Source organism: Lactuca saligna, chromosome 5 (genome assembly GCF_052625555.1).
Source record: "Lactuca saligna cultivar CGN05327 chromosome 5, ASM5262555v1, whole genome shotgun sequence".
In the NCBI taxonomy this organism is placed as follows: Eukaryota; Viridiplantae; Streptophyta; class Magnoliopsida; order Asterales; family Asteraceae; genus Lactuca; species Lactuca saligna.
The window spans coordinates 128,587,809-128,606,161 of NC_136421.1; the positions used below are offsets into that span (position 1 = coordinate 128,587,809).

Consider the following 18,353-nt stretch of genomic DNA (forward strand, 5'->3'; position numbering starts at 1 on the left):
TCAATTGGGTTTCCAAAAAGATAATAAAATCTCCCAGGTAGTTTGGGACGCATCACTGGAAAGTGTACATCTTGGTTTGCTACTTCACTTTCAACCTTACTCCTGTAGTAGTAGCATCACTCATCAGTCATCACATTAAAGAATATATAGAATCATTTCAAAAAACTAACAAATAAAAAGTATGATAGATATTTATGTATAGTTAGATAGCTAAGCTGCACGACCTCATCAATTAATTCCTGTATAAATTGTCTGAGATATGGAATCTTCATTTGGTCCTCATAGTAAAAAATCAACTGAACAAACCAAATTCCCGTAAGTTGTGTTAAACAATAGAATATGTGAGGTGAGCAAATTTACAAAAAAAAAGTCCACGTACCTCACCAATATCATCTTCTCCAACAACACCAAAAGGTATGATTTTGGCTCCAAACATAGCAGCCATCCTCACAAACTCAAACTGGTCTGGCCAGAAAAACATATGTTGTTATAATCATAAATGATTATTATCAGCGTCTTTTAATCATCTGTACAACCATTTTTATAATCAAAGTGATTATAGCGAACACAACTGACTATGTTGATTGAATTTATTCACTACTGTTATGAAGGATATCCGATCTAGAATTTGACCTACAAACACAATAGAAGGAAGAATCAAAACTTACCAATTGTTGATTTATAACTTCAATTACATAGGAAATCCTGTCAAATTTCGCTCCTCTTCCCATCACTCCCTTTCTCTCGCTCGTCTCTATTCCCTTCCTCCTAATGCTCGACACAAAGCACATAATCCCAAAATACGATTCATATGGATCGACTCTTAATCGGACTTGATGGGCATGGGAAGAAAATTCATGAACCCAGCCTCGTGAGACCCGATCGACGCATTCATGGGCTGCCCGAGTGCCAATCTGGAAACAATATCTCGTTCGAAAGAGAAAGGATATCCGATTGCGATCTGAACCACATAAACACCTCCCTCTCGGTTTCCATGAATCGGGTTGTAGGAGACTGATTGGAGATCGAGTTGCAGGAGGCCATTTGTAAATCTACTTTAGGTACGATTAGGGCTATGAAAATCAAAGATGCAGATGATGGATATGAGACGGTAAGATGATGAAGGTGTTGCTTGTTTGTTGTATGAAATTAGGTCAATGAAATAGAGAGGCAGAGAGTAATTATAGGAGTTTACAAAATTAGGGTAATGTTTATTTACCTTAATACCCTTTATAATTTTCTTTAATTTGAAATTTAATTTTTAAATGTATTAATAATTAGAAAAATAACAATTAATTATAGCCACACATCTTAAAAATTAAATGGTCCAGATTTGTTCTCGCGTTCTCAACCTTTTAGGTGTTTTCATTTGATCCTACTCCTATATATATATATATATATATATATATATATATATATATATATATATATATATATATATATATATATATATATATATATATATATTGTTTCTCTTGATATTTTAGATTTTAAATAGATGGAAAAAAGTTAGTTTATTAATGAGAATATTCCATATATATTTTTATTAAACATCAGTTGAACCTAATTTCTAAAAATTATATTTTTCTTTCTTATATTTTCAAAATATCAAATTTACCCAAATCATTTTTATTAACATTTGTTGATATTCTACACTTATTTTAAACCCTTATTTTTTAATCAATCGATTATTATATCCTTTTATATATTTAAGTTAAAATATTGTCTATACTCTCTATAACTTTTTAAAATATCATATTTACCCAAAAAGTATGTTAAATGTAATCAACTTTTCTGAAAATATGGCTGCTATCATCCTAATTCTTTTAGCCGGATAAGTTGACGACTCAATGTGTCATTGTTAAAGTCTCCATATCCGAAGCTCACTATCCGAGATTACTAATGCATTATATACTTGTATATTATACAAAACACTTGTACATCTTCACAAACTAGAAGATCCAATCTTGTTAGAGTGATAATATTAATGTTTTTAATCAAAATTGATGATGATGAAAATCATATATATTTAAAAGATTTAGTAAGATCGGAGAAAAAGTGTGTGCAGAAATCAAAGTAGATTTTAGAATAATTTGTCTGGGCTTTAATGTTGTCAACATTTTAAAGCCAAACTAATTGAAGAAATTTAAAAAAATGGTCGAACTCTTAAACATTAGTTCTTTCTGTTTAACTCAATTTACAATTTTTTATCCAAAAGAATCACATTTGTGTGGTAGCCTAACAAAAGTGGATATGCAATCTCACAAATAATAGAAGTAGTAACTATTAAGCATAAACTTTATCAAGGGAAAGACTTTTAATAATGTTGGGAAAATTAGGGTTTGCGGTGGAGATCTGGATACCAGCTTGGATCGTGATATCACTTTCCGAACTGATATTTCTACCCTATGCCTGGGTTACAAGAAATTCAGCCTAGGATAATCCAAACGGACACCTACGTTTCTAGGCACAGAAAACGTAAGCTATTATGCTAAAAGGTTCTATGAATGTGTGATGAAAAACGAGAGCTAAAAAACATCCGTCTTCTGGAAAGGAAGAGTTGTTTATATACTAAACACGATTCGGGTTTCATTAGGGTTGGGCCGTCATTACTTGCTTAGGAAGCAAGTAATATTAATCCGGATTAGGGTTACAAAAAACGAACGAGTTTCGTTAGTTTTACCATAATCACCCTCAAGAAATTTAATTTTACATTAAGCGGGACCCCAGCCAGGGGCTCTGCCCCTTGGACCCCGCTAGGGGCACTACCCCTAGACCCCGCCAAAGGGGCGCTGCCCCTTTGGAAACCCCGGACCCGGGGGCGCTGCCCCAGACCTCCGACTAGTCGTCGAACCGGCTTCTGACTCAATCTTATACATGCGTGCACTCCGCACAAACCCGTACATGTATTAGAGTACAAATCATGAAACCCCTTAGCTCACATGTTAGTTCCAGTTACTTAAAATGACATGGTAACACTAAAATCACCAACAAATAACACGAAGTTTAATATCATCACCAAAAATAACAACTAAGTCTTGTTATTTTCCAAATGTTTCTGAAAATCTCCCATCATTCTCTAATTATCATATCCTTTTATACCAAAAATTCCATTGTATTTTAACTCCCTAGAATATATTTTATAGAATATGATTATCACTAGGGAAAAATAGATAAGTTGTCCAGAATTCAACAACCCGAACATAATAGGAACACCATTATGAAGGCAATAGCAAAATTCTCCAACTTTTAGCATCCCACCTTTTTCCGAATGCAACATATCTAGGGATGATAAATGAAGGATATAAATGGATTATCACCGATAAGACCATGAACTTTCTGAATTTAATGGATGATGAAGTCCTTGAGTCCATGCAAGGGGCAACAGGTTTTAAATGATATAATCCATATTTATACATCTGTTATTAAGAATGGGAAACTTTCTTTACAAGTCCTGGAAATAATAAATGTCATAGATAAATGAGAAAAGAGGATTGCTTAAAACCAAAACCAAGGGATAATAATAGCTATGATAGTATGATGCAATCAACTATTCATGTAAAATAAACCCATTGGAAGTGATGCACAACTCATCTACAATATTAAGATCATAATTCATCAAAAGTGCACACATAAATTCATTGCATTCACATACTAAAACTGATCAAAAGCTCATACAGTGATACATAAAAAGCCCAAAAATATGAGATGTTAACATGAGAATTATTTGCTTATAGACGATTGCAAGAACAAAGACGACAAGCCAGAATTCCAGGTCTCTTTTTTTAGAAGATAGAGGCAATATGGTCCATTTAGTTTTCATTTCGATTTTAATGAGTTTAAAATATAAAAAATAATTATTAAATATATTTTTTTGGATAAATTTGATATTTTGAAAACTTAAAAACAGTAAATATGATATTTAAAAATTAGGTTGGACAAATATGATATTTGACATTTAACAAAACATTTATCAAAATTTTCCTAGCAATAATGGTTAGTAACTTGTAAGGGTATCCAATCTTTTATAATAATGCATATTTAGTCACTAAACTTTTTTAACATGATTTGCTACTAAATTTATTCTATTTGTTCAGAAATACCGGCAAAACCACTATACCCAGTCATATTCGTATATTTTGAACAATTTGAACTAGTTGAATAGTAGGCATACAAAAAAAAATGAGTGACTAAATATGTACAAACGTAATAGTTGATTACTTTTTGAAGTCATTATCTGTTATTTTAGAAAACCGATTACTTCCCATTGAGTGGATTGATCAACTTATGTAAAAATTTTTAATAAATAAATTTATAGTTAAATAGTGTATTAGATTTGATTATATAAACTATAATTTAAATTAATAATATATGTATAGAATCAATATAATTTTGAAAGCTGTAAGCATTTGAATACATTTTAAACCATTTTCTAGCCATTTAACCTATTTAATTCATTAAGTATATTCCTCTTTTTACTAATTGTTTATATATTTTATTCATAAGATGGATATTTAATAAATTACAAAACAAATTAATCCCCTATACTAATATAAGCAAACCCAAAGTTGTTGATGTCGTTAACAAAACAGTACTTAATTATTCAACAATGGTTGGTAGATTATTGGTGCACGTTAACCGATTAATAATAAAAGATATATATATATATATATATATATATATATATATATATATATATATATATATATATATATATATATATATATATATATATATATATATATATATATATATATATATATATATATATATATATATGCAATCTGTGAGATCAGATATCATACCTCATCCACACAAAAGGTATCACGTCCCAAATTCAGTAGCTAAATGACTATCTCCTTCCAAATGCTACGCTTGTAATTTCTTTCAACACTTTATCTGAATTATCTGATTACTATTTTCTCAACAAACAATGGAAGCCTTCATGAAAGAGATCCAACATCTTAAAATCCAACTAGAAGATATAAAGTCAGCCACAAACATCTTTGATAACAACAAAATCATCGGAAGAGGTGGATTTGGGAAGGTGTACAAAGGAGTAGTCTCTCATTTTAAGGGGCAAAGCATGGTTACTTTTAAGCGTCTAGATAGTAGCTATGGGTAAGGATATCCTGAGTTCTTGAAAGAAATTCTAATACTTTCCCGTTGCACACATGAAAATCTCATCTCACTCGTGGGATTTTGCAATGAAGATGATGAAAAGATCATTGTGTATGAGTACGCATCTCATGGAAGCCTCGATCATCATTTAAGTAACACTGATCTCACATGGAGGCAACGTCTCAAGATATGCATTGCAGCCGCAAAGGGGTTGTGCTACCTTCATGATCCCAATGGAACAGAACAAAGAGTTATACACTGTGATATTAAAAGTTCCAACATTCTACTTGATGAGAATTGGAATGCTAAAGTTTCTGACATGGGACTATCAAAAATAGGACCCGCTAATCAGTCGCACAGTTTTCTTCCTACCAATGTTGTGGGTACCTTTGGGTATATAGATCCGTTGTATATAGAGACATACTCCCTCACCAAAGAGTCGGATGTATACTCTTTTGGTTTGGTCTTATTTGAAGTATTGTGTGGGAGACTATGCATTGAACATAAAAATGGTCATTTTCATAGTTTAGTGCCAATGTGGAAAAAAATATATGAAGAGATGAAATTAGATGAGATTATCTTTGAAGAGGTGAAACAACATATGGATCCGAGGTCATTGAAAACATTTTCAGATGATTATCAGTGTTTGCGTATCTCTCGTGAAGAAAGACCAAAGATGTCTCGTGTTGTTGAAAAACTTGAAATAGCACTTGAGTTTCAAGAGATTTCTGAAGAGGTGGAGCTACCAATTGACTATGAAGAGATGAGTAAGGCTGCAGTTCCTCCTCTGGTCTACAGATCCAAAGAAGAACTAATGATGCTTCTCTACAAAGGTATCATGGTTAACGAGGGCAAAACGGTAATTACATATATCTATAATTATAGAATATCGCTTTAGATTTAATTTATTTATATTATAAATGGTAATTGTGATTATGAAAAGTTAATCTAAGCAGATGATTATAAGTTTATAACCAAATAATTGCAAAGTATACTTGCAATGTAGATCTATTTAATAAGTAATAAAACTCATGTTCGAGATTTCACTTTACCTTAAAATGCTAACACAATATACGCAATATAACTTGAAAACTGAGAAAAACTTGGCGCTACAAATCTCTACTCTTATAAATATTGTACTTGTATACTAAGTTGAGTTTTTTAGTGGTCAGTGGTTTTCATTAAATAAGAATGGAGAACATTATGAAACGATATCCGCAGCAGAATGTTTAATTCCTTTGTACTGTATACCTTGACAGAAAAATACTTTTCCGCCAAAGAAATCAAGGTTACTTATATCCTCGTTGATGTTTCTAGGTTGTTTAGACTATTTCATGAATATATAATAATGTATTCTTTGATGTTTTTTGATACAGATTTATAGTGAACAACAATATACCATTATGTTGGAAATTCAAAACACATGTGAGAACACAGTTTTTGTCACCACATATCATGTACACAATTCATCTTGTGTTCAATTTGGAGTACATAAGTAGCGATTATTTAGGCCTTGGTTACATATTGGCTGGGGAGACAAAATCTTCGACTTCATACTTTGCAGATAAGAGAGAAGATGGATTGTTGATGGCTGAATTGTATCACTTTACTAGCGATAAGAGAAATGTTGATCTTGAAATTACATTTGAATGCCAAAATCCATTGGCAGTAGAAGGAATCGAGTTTCAGCCCAAGGAGAGAGTAAGACGAAAAATGCCAGTTTATTGATTTGGATAATTATGTTTATGTTTTTAGTGCTTTAAACATTCTTAGAAAATAAATTTCAAAGAACGAGAATATTAGTCCTTTTAACTTTAATCGTTGAAAGTTTAATATGTTAGTTTCATAGGTGGAAAAGCATGAAGTGTTAGAGGATGAGGAGGTGGATTTGCAAACCATATCACATTCAGAAACATATTGGGAACAAAAATTGCCAAATGATTGGGAAGAGATGATCAAGTGGTCAAAAGATAGTCTGTAATGGACAACAAAGAAGGAACTCTATTCTATTCTTCGTAAAGGATTCCTAATCAATAATGGGGAAGAGGTATATTTGATTTAAATGATTTGTTCTTATCAGTTTTGAGACATTCTTAATCATTTAATTCTCATATGTACCATGTTGTGAAGCCTATGAACATCATTTCAAAGGAAAAATCTCTAGAATTCTAGAACAGTTACTTACACATTTATTGATTTACAGTGGTTCTCTCTTGCAAAATATGGGAAGAAATGTCATATGCTATCAGCAAGAATAATGGCTTTGCGAAAATCAGAATGGAAATGGTGTTCTTTACCTGAATCAAGGTTCTTTCTTTATCTCTTGTTAACAAGGGTATCATTGGGTTTCCCTATTTTATGAAAATTTCTATTAAAGGCAACAATTTATTTTTGCAGATTTGAAGAAGTTGCTTTTGATCCTCATGGCAGCTTTTGGATAAAATGTAGCTCTAATATCCTTTCGCCTGAAACAACATATGCAAGTTACCTTGTCTACAAATTACAAGAAAACTATTCTGGATTTGAGTCACCTTTAAAAGTGATTGATGGTGTGAAAGTGAGTGATGGTGTTTTCTTTCAACCTTTTGAAAGACAAAGTCATAGTGAGGAGGATCTATCATGGTATATCTATTTACATAGTCCTCAAACCCTAATTATTAGATGAAAGGTTTATAAAGATAACCATGACCTTGTGAATAGACCCAAGAAGAAACAGATTCCACAACAAAGGAATGATGGTTGGATGGAAGTAAACGTATGGGAATTTCAAACTGGTACTACAACCGAAAGTATATCCAAGAATCTTAGATTAATGATCATTTCTGATGCTACTAGGTCACTTAAAGGGCTTATTGTGCAAGGCATTGAGTTTAGACCTATATAGATTCACTTTATGTAGTGATCTGAGACGTCTCCATGATTTATTCTTTTATCATTATTTCAATTTATGAGTTATCTCTTATTTTTATTATTTAAGATTAGTATTTCCTTATTAGTTAATTTTTTTTATGTTTTTAATTTTGGTAAGTAGGGTTTTGTCACAACAATATAAGTATGACCTTAGGGTCCTAGATGATTGTTAGATAATGGATTGATACATTCTCAAAAGACAATTACATAAAAATGTGTAGAGAATACTTAAAGCATAATGACTAAACCCTAAAGGGCTTGGTCCTAAACCCTAATCACTAACACCTCCCGTAGTTTGATCGGGTGGAGACAATTAAACCAAAAAAATAAACAAAAGAAAAAAACATAAAAACAAGATGAAGATAGTATTATTGGCGGTGGTAGAGCTCTAACAATGGTGGGTAACATCGACTGCTCATCAGAAAAGAAGAGTAAAGAAGCGGCAACGATAGGTGATTTCGTTGTAGAAAAAGAGAAGACTGGCGGCAACAACAATGATCATGCAACTAGCGGCAGAGGAGTCTAGAGAAAGGCAACAAGAAAGAAAGAGGGCTCGAGCTGCGGCGGACGGAGCCAAGTCTTGCGAGATCAACAACTGCAATGTTGATAGAGAAAGAAACGAATACATCAGAGGTTGTCCAGTGGATAAGGTGTCATTGGCGGGAGGCAACAGTAACATTAGGAGGGGATGAATCGGAAAAGGGATCTGAAGAAGTGGCCAACCGAGGAGAAGGCAGAAGGATCAGAGGCCGGGTCATCTGAGGATGAGGTAGAAGTAGACGAGGCAGTGGAAGAAACCGATGAAAGAGCTCTAGTTTGGTGCCGGTGGCTGTTTTATTATTTAGGGGTAACAGCCAAAAACAATGATTTTTTTTCTCATTTTTAAATAAGAAATACAGTCATTATATTTTTCCGAAACCAATTACATAATAACAATGTTAAATCATAAGAGTAATAATATCAATAATTGCAGAAAATGATGAGGAGAGAATGTTGTGCCATCACGACGGGCCCTTCCCCTTAGAACCGGAAGTACCTGAAAACATAAATACAATCTGTAAGCAAAAGCTTAGTGAGTTTCCCCAAAAAACCACATACCAATCATTAATAAGATAGTGCTATGGGCCAAATCATAGTCTTACAAGCAGTTTCCTGCCAAGGGAAAAATCCCGGTCTTACAGACAGTTGCCAGGGCCAGATCCCGGTCTTTCATACAATTGCAAGTGGCCAGATCCTAGTCTTTCATATAGTTGCTAGGGGTCAAATCCTAGTCTTTCATACAATTGCCAGGGGGTAAATCATGGTCTTTCATACACATATATCAAATATAGCTAACAACCTATATCACAAATAATGGCCTGACCTTGGTGCCTTCGACCTGTTGATATATTGAGAAAACTCACCTCACACGCAGACATAAAGCTGAACTAACAGGCTGCTCACCTTTGCAATTAATAACCACTAAAACTCAGACTACCTTTCAAAATACCAAAAATACCCCTAGGTCAAACCCTCGAAAAAACTAGGTCAAAGTCAACCGAGTCAATCGGGTTGACTAAGTCAGTACGTGGGGTGTGCTCCTCGTGTATGTGGGGCGTACCTTGCAATTGACTGAAGGACGTGTTGGATTAGTGTCTAAGTCCATAACTATTTTGGTATGTACTTGACCCGATGGTGCATGGTCCTTTTGGGTTGCATTCACCAAAGCAACTTGATAGGATGAATTATGGAGAGAAAGGATTAAATATGATTTATTAATATATTATGAGAATAATATATTAAAGGAGAAATCATATTGTTTAATTAATATTAGTCAAGAATTAATAAGAATTAAGTTTGTGGCTAAAAGAGATTAATTAAACTTAAGGGATTGGAATTATAATTATGAGATAATTACAATTGGGCTATGGATTACCTTATATTATAATAAGGTTGGACGAATTCTATGCGAAGACCCATTAGAAATCGTCCAAGGCTTATTAAGGAAGTGTCCATGGGTTGCTTAGGGCTTAAGCATCCAAATTAGGGTTTCCTAGTTTAAAACCCTAATAGCCTACATGCATATATAGTACCCTTAAGCCTCAAAAACAGGGTGAACTAATTGGTTAGGGTTTCCACATGTTTTGGGCAGCCTCCTTTTCTTCTCCTCTTCATCCTTTTGCTCTTGGTGTTTGTGAACCATTAGAGGAGTGACATTTGTGACTCTATAGCTTTCTAAAGTCATTACAAAGAGGAATTGTGATTGTTATTGCTACATAACAATCAAGGTATGATCTAAACCTTAATTCATATGCTATATTGATTATCATATACTAGATCTAGGGTTTATAGTCTTGGATAAATTGCATGTACAATAGAGAAACCTAGATCCAAGCATTAGGGTTTGTATGAGCACATAGGATGTTCTTATGGCCAAAACCCATCAGTGGTATCATAGCCTAGATTGGTTATTGTATTGATGCCTTGTATGTTTGTTCAAGTTGCAAAATCGAATTCTGGCCTTCTGTTCGAATTGACTCGGCGAGTCACTACTTGGACTCGACGAGTTTGTCCTACTCGGCGAGTTCCAATGTGTGACTCGGCAGGTCGGAGCATCAGATAGAGGAAATATCAGGATTTCTTGCTGTTTTGTTGAAGGATTAATACCAAAAACATATTTTTATGATAAAATCTGATTTTTATTATATTTGGGTGATTATCCTTCATAAAACATAAGATAATTTCAAATATTTTGAATAATACTTTCCTTATATGATAAATATGGATTATTTAATTTATTTGGTAATTATCTTATGAGATTAGGTCAAATATAGATAATGATGAAATTAATTGTTTAATTTATATTATTTGTTATTTGATCCTTGTGTTATGAAAAAGTTTCAATTATGCCATGTAAGTTTTATAGTTTAAATTAGAACTTAAAAGTTTTGGTTTTGAAATTTAAATAGTTAAAACGTTAATGTTTTGAAATGTTTCAAAACTTGCCCTCAAGTTTTGGAATTTAAAAGTTGATTAAAAGTTTAATTTAGAAATGTAAAATTCTAAAACCCTAGTATTGTTTTGAAAAGTTCAAATCACACCCTTATGGTTTTATTAATTAATTAAGGTGTATAATTAAAGGAGATTTAATAAATCCATATAGTTTTGGTTTACAATTTTAATTGAATTAAAAGTATAATTGTTAAATTTGACCACATAGTATTTTAAAAGTGTAAAATACACCCTATACTATATATATAATTAAAAGTCTAACATCATATATATATATATATATATATATATATATATATATATATATATATATATATATATATATATATGAGTAAAAGTCAGTCTTACTGTTAGTAGGTCTCATTCACGAAGCTGGTCTATAAGCGGTGTTTAAGGAAATTGCCTATAAAATGGCGATTAAATGGGTATCCACTCTTACCCACTGCACTCTTGACTAGTGGAGGGTCGTTAGCCGAACGGGTAGGATAGGAAAAAACCTTCCATTATAAGTATAATGAAGTACAAAAGTAACTAAATGTTTTTACAAATTCCCAATCTTAGTTACTTTAGGCAAAAGTGAATTGATGCAATTCCATGAAATTGCACTTTGTGCCCTTGCGAAGATGTTAGTGGAGCGTGTGTGGTTTACCGTCACACTAAATGGTTCTAAGCAAAGGTAGCAAAGGGTGAATCAATGTTTGTCATAGTTCGGTGGAGCGTGTGTGGTTTACCGGCACATCGAATAGGTGACCGTAACATGTGAGGGCACCATGTAAGTTTGCATGGTTATTCACACCCGCTTTGTGATCCTTGGCATCCCACTCACAAACTAGAGGGGCATATCGAGATTTAAACATGCCATTGAAAAGTTCGATGAATCTCAAAGGATCTAGGAGTTTTCATAGATTTAAAACTTAAATTTCTTTTCGTTTTTCATGGTGGAAATTAGTGAATCGTCATTCACTTACCTTCAAATATTCTGCAACTAGATTACGGCATCCCTTTTCTAGGTTGTAGCATATTGTGTCGGGTCCTAGCCTTAATATCTCATTTGAGTGATTTATTAAGGATTCAATCTATCAACTAACTTGAATTTATTTTTCTCCCGTTTTGTAGATGTCAAAGTACGACAACTGTGGTTTTCCCAAATCCCGTGGAATAAGCTTTCCACATGAAGATGATATTCCACGATTTGATCGAGGAACAAAAGATCATGCTTCACTTCCTCCTCCTCCTCCCGTTGTTCTCTCTAATTCACAAGATCGAAGAATTGAAAGGTTCAATGTCACTAAAGCCCTATTGGAAATGAAACATGAAGATGGTAAACCCGTGTGTGCCCACGTTCTGGGAATGAAATCACACATCGATAGGTTGATAATGTTGGGTGCATCATTCCCTGATGAGTTGGCTATAGGCTGGGTTCTACAGTGACTCCCTGAATCATATAATGAGTTCAAAAGAAAGTATTATATGATGGATCATGACGCAAACCTCATTGATCTAACTTACATGCTCATTACTGATGAATTAGAAATGATTTGGCAAAGCAATGGAGCATATTTGTTAGGAGAGTCAACCAACCATGCTTCGGAGGACGTTCTAGGAGAACCGACCTGCGTTTACTGCCAAGAGAAAGGGCGTTGGATACACGTCTTCCCTAAGAACCTAAAGAGTCCAGAAGATGGGAGAGTCAAAGAGTATGACTGTGCTTCAGGTAAAATCCACTAAATAACTCAATTAAGTTCCTATTCGTTGATTCTTAATGTGATAAGATTGCATTTGAATGTTTTGCAGGATCAATGAAAAGAGAGGAAGCTTGATGAAAGAGCAAGATGAATCTAATCACGAAGAAATGGATCTCGATTGCATGGATTCGAAGATTAGATTTTGAGCTTAGAAAGTTATGATAGAGTAGTTAGAAATATTTGATTACATAGTTTTTCAGTTGATTTTGCATTGTAAGGACAAATGTTTTCCACTGCTTTTATGAATAAAATAAATTTTGGTTTGACTCATTTATTTATTTATTTATTTCCTTGCAATGAAATCGTTATGAAAAATTGGTGTTTGCATATTTCTACAACAAATGGATGTGATTCTTAATTATGTTGTTTATGGAAATGTCGAGAATTTACCAAATAGGGAGAGTTTCTCATCGCCCAAGTTTCAGTTGGACATAAATTTGAAATCACGCAACTTGGTTGCATGATGAATGAGAAATTTCATATTTGGAAATTAGACTAATTCGTTGACAAAGTGTCAAGTGAAGGACTAGGAGATCGAGTACACAAGGTTATGTGTTGATCAAGTCCACCACAAGAGTAACAAGGATATTCGTCATGATTTACTAAAGGTTTAGTAAATATGATTATACTTATAAGATTAAGTGTAATTCTGAATTGATTGGAAAAGGTTTAAATCAATAGCAGAACGAATAAGAAGAATCAAGTAGGCAGAAAGATAAAAGTTTCTCTATTCTAAGAAGAAGGGAGAGTACCTTTTATTATATTTTATGTTAAGTGTTAATGATTAAGAACTATATCTCAATTGATCCTCTAAGTAAGTCTTAGTACAATTGTATGTCTAAGAAGAGGAATCAAGAAATGAAGAAATGGTTAAATCAAGAAGTCAATCATACTTCGTTCCAAAACAAGTCTTAAAGTTAAGATTGTGACATTGAGTGACAAGTCTTAAGAAGGTTTATAACACTCATCAAATGTAGAATATGGAAAAAGTTTTTCTTATTCTTGCACATTTGAAATTGGAAAGTTGTGATGTCTTGGATAAGACAAAGATCAACTAGGACCAATTTTGTGAAGTGTTTTGTCTTGATAAAAACTACACTAACTCTTGAATATTTGTTTGTCAAGAAATGTTTATTGACAAGAGAATCTTATATATCAAGGAGTCAGTGAGAGTCTTAATGGTCTTGAAAGGTTTCAAGAACAAATCAAAATAAACCTTATCGAACATCACACGGCTTGAGGTTTACAACCTATAGTGTTGACATTATCTTGTTTCTGTGCTGTTCCAATTGAGTTAATTATGCATGTGATCCCTGTGAGTTCTCATTTGAATGCATAAAAGGCAAGGACCTTAATCAATGAAGAGTACATTTATAGGAAAGGATGAGCTGCTTAACTACTTGGAAGACATGGTGGGCAACCGTGTTACCATAAAGCAAGAAATCAAGATTAATAAAGTTCGGTCCATATGAGTTTGAATTTGTCGCAAACCTTGTGTTTTGACAAATTCACATGGATAGAAACACATACACCATTAAAATCTAAGTGTCATAAGATTCCATCCTTCATGAAAATGACTGTGAGGAAATGCTTTCACTAAGAGAGATTTTAAGAAGATAGTGATTGTGAAAATTGGAATCTCGAATTCGATTATGGTTACGGTATCCCTTTCCATGATTCGAATTGTGAGATTTGGCAATTAGTCTTAATTATTTAGACACACATATGAGCTATCTAAGGTAAAGGTGTATGAGATTAAGAAGCTTAGATAAAGGATTATCAAAGCATTAAGTATTAGAAATATGAACTTAAGAAATTCAATAGGCATTGTTTTTCTAAAAGTTAAGCTGTTTTTGAATACATGTCAAAGCTAGTAGGAGCATAAGTGTCATGTTCATAATAATCATCATGATAGTGGGAGCATAACTGTTATAATTGTATGATTATTAAGGCAAGTATTGCAAGTTAGAAATATTAATTATAGAAAACAAGAGTCATACTTTGCAAAGTTGTAAGGGTTGAATAGTTGTTTTGCTATAATTAAGGGAGAGAATATTATGCTTCATTTCAAATCTAAAGGCTTAGGCTGTGGAATGTTAATATCTTTAGTCAAAGATACATAGCGTGTTCTTAAATTTCGATTATGATTACGACATTCCTCTTCATAGTTCAAATTGTAAGAACGAGACACATAAAATATTATGGTAGAAGATTGATAAAGTATCATATATTTATGTAAGACATTATGCATCGTGTCCCATACGCTTCGGGTATAGGATCAATTGCAAATGCTATAATATTTGACCATTCTAAAATTTTCCAAATGTCTAGCGCATTTAGAGGGAAAAGGACAAGAATCGGTTTTGACTAAGATAATTAAACTAAGATAATTAAACAACTATAAAAGGACAATCCAAAGTTTGCCAAGGATTGGTCGCTTGTGAGTAGTTGGAAGTATAGTATTGGATGGACCATATCGATATTATTATGAATAGATAAGAAGAATGAGTTGTCATATGGAAAATATGGAAATGTTTCCATATTGGGAGTTAGATATTGAGAATCTATGTCTAGATTATAAAATTTTATGCAAATGGATGTTCAAAGAAATGTACTTTGAGTGAGAGACATCAAATCTATGGAAATGTCTTGTAACAATCTCCGATAGAGAGTTTTGTAATTTCATTGGCAATAGTCCTTGTGACTTTAGTGCAGTGATATTACGAAAAGATCATTGTACAAAATGTTAGAATCTAGCATATTCTATAAGTGGCAAGAATTGATATTCTATCACTTATGGAAAGGATTAGGAGTTGTGAAATGAGTAGGATTGGAAATGTATTCATTTGATCTATTTCACAAAGTAAGAACCATAGGTAAACATTGTGTGCATGATAAGAGCATGGGACAAGTGTAATAATTCAAGTAAGAAGTTGATTAACCGAAACGAAAAATAATGAGTAGTCGATATGGTGATAAATAAAAGGTGTTTTATTTATACTCAAAGGTTGAGGCCATATGGGATTAGTATTATTCTTGTGTTTCACTTTGCATGTTTTGACTTCCTGAATAATTTAATTGGTTAAGAACAGTCAAATTATTCCGACGGGCCACAGTCGTTCATATGTTGGAAGTAGATATGAATGAAGACTGTTGTGAATTGGTGGGTGGATTGTCTAAGGAGTATTAGACATAAGCAAATGTTTGCTGCAACGTTCATGAGTGCTTATGAATATGATTTGAGCATTGGATTAAACCCACGCTCACTTGGATCACTTCATGGATTTTATCACGAGTGATTGGTGAGACGATAACATCTTATATTCTTGAAACCGAGACGTGTGAGTTGTATCTTGCGAGTCGGTTGCACATTGATAATATGTAAACGCACCAGTAACTCGGTATTATAAAACATATTGTTGTGTGTGATTTGGTGAGTGAGTGAAAGCGAGCATTGAGTCAAAGTTTATCCGTTCCTTTTATCCAAAGTAGGATAAAAGCGATATATGTGGGCCCTCGATGATTTAGTGATGACACCTAAGCACTTGGCCAAACCGGGACTAAATTGATGTGTTCAATTGTAGTCTGTTGTCAGTCATCATAAATCTAAATTCGGGAAACAACACATAGACAGAGAGAATGATTTAGATCCATGTCTCAGTCTATATGATGATATCAAGAATGGAGGAATATATGATCCCTTATCTAAAGGACACATGTAAGATCAGAGTTGACAGTGGCTTTAGAAAGCTACGATTGCAGATCAGGATCTGAAGTCATACGCGGAATAGTTATTAGACTTATCCAAGTGGGAGACTGTTGGATTAGTGTCTTAGTCTATAACTATTTTGGTATGTACTTGACCCGGTGGTGCATGGTCCTTTTGGGTTGCCTTCACCAAAGCAACTTGATAGGATGAATTATGGAGAGAAAGGATTAAATATGATTTATTAATATGTTATGAGAATAATATATTAAAGGAGAAATCATATTGTTTAATTAATATTAGTTAAGAATTAATAAGAATTAAGTTTGTGGCTAAAAGAGATTAATTAAACTTAAGGGACTGGAATTGTAATTATGAGATAATTACAATTGGGCTATGGATTACCTTATATTATAATAAGGTTGGACGAATTCTATGGGAAGACCCATTAGAAATTGTCCAAGGCTTATTAAGGAAGTGCCCATGGGTTACTTAGGGCTTAAGCATCCAAATTAGGGTTTCCTAGTTTAAAACCGTAATAGCCTACATGTATATATAGTACCCTTAAGCCTCAAAAACGGGGTGAACTAATTGGTTAGGGTTTCCACACGTTTTGGGCAGCCTCCTTCTCTTCTCCTCTTCATCCTCTTGCTCTTAGTGTTTGTGAACCATTAGAGGAGTGATATTTGTGACTCTAAGCTTTCTAAAGTCATTACAAGGAGGAATTGTGATTGTTATTGCTACATAACAATCAATGTATGATCTAAACCCTAATTCATATGTTATATTGATTATTATATACTAGATCTAGGGTTTATAGTCTTGGATAAATTGAATGTACAATAGAGAAACCTAGATCCAAGCATTAGGGTTTGTATGAGCACATAGGATGTTCTTATGGCCAAAACCCATCAGGACGGGGCACTGACCTCTTATGCTCAGCGTACCCTTCGATACGCCTTATGTACGAGGCTACTTGCCAACTTCTTAGCCAAGTGCTAAATCCCTTAAGTACTGTCATCCAAACTTCAGATCCATGTCACATAAGATGTCCTAAGCCATAACGTTTCCAACTTTATGGCTTAACATGGCTATTAAGTCTTTTAAACCAAAAACCCTAGCCCTTAACCCATTAAGACCATCTAACACTTGCATGGGCGGGGGGGGGGGGGGGGGGGAACCAGTGAGCAAGAACTCACCTTTATGACTTAGCACCCCTAAAACTTCTAAAAGGACATCTCAAACACCTTAGAGTACCTTCTACTCACAAAGGCTAAGTTTAGGACCAAAAAGGAAACAACTTGATCAAAACTAGATCCAAGAGATTCAAACATCAAGTTTGAAACTTTTTACCTCCACAAGGTAGACAAGGGGACTACATGTTGGATCCAAAGCCTTGAGTGCAACACTACCACTTCAATGTTCTTTCTTTTACTCCAAGAGCTCTAAAAATTCACAAAAATGGCCCCAACAAGGTTCACAAGCACAAACACACTTAGGGTTTTCAAGATAAGAAGAGAGGCTGAGGTATAAAGGTGCTTGAGGCCATAACAAAGATTAAATAGGATCCAAACCGTAAAACTTAGGGTTTTACATTCTGACTGCATATGCCATGCATACCTACGTACACTCAGTGTACTAATGTACTCGAGAGTACGCCTCGTATACGAGGGTGTACGCCCCGCGTACTATAAAGTTCTACAAAATTACAAAATTGACATCAAGGACTAAAATTGCAAAATAAACACAAATCAAGGGTTAAATTGTGTTACAACTCTCTTCCACTTGAACTAGACTTTTCCCTTGAAGTCTACTGCGGCAAATAAATCTGGTTAGTGCTCTCGCATTTCCGCCTTTGGCTCCCATGTCCATTCGGAACC

At 33.7% G+C, this 18,353-nt stretch overlaps 1 protein-coding gene across 3 annotated transcripts; it reads left to right on the forward strand.

The window, feature by feature from the left end:
- The first annotated feature begins 4,799 nt into the window (after positions 1-4,799).
- Positions 4,800-8,116, forward strand: LOC144996911 (Protein kinase superfamily protein). Of its 3 annotated transcripts, none has more exons than XR_013659665.1 (5): positions 4,800-6,409; positions 6,498-6,822; positions 6,971-7,168; positions 7,325-7,428; positions 7,519-8,116. XR_013659665.1 is itself a non-coding variant. In XM_078956697.1 (5 exons), exons 1-2 carry the CDS (start codon positions 5,441-5,443, stop codon positions 6,618-6,620), a joined length of 663 nt encoding a protein of 220 aa, XP_078812823.1. In that variant the 5' UTR covers positions 4,800-5,440; the 3' UTR covers positions 6,621-6,822; positions 6,971-7,168; positions 7,325-7,428; positions 7,519-8,116. The 3 variants fall into 3 exon arrangements, 2 of the variants coding, with proteins under 2 accessions (XP_078812823.1, XP_078812824.1); XM_078956697.1 differs by having other exon boundaries at positions 4,800-5,980; XM_078956698.1 differs by having other exon boundaries at positions 4,800-5,954.
- The last annotated feature ends 10,237 nt before the right edge of the window (positions 8,117-18,353 follow it).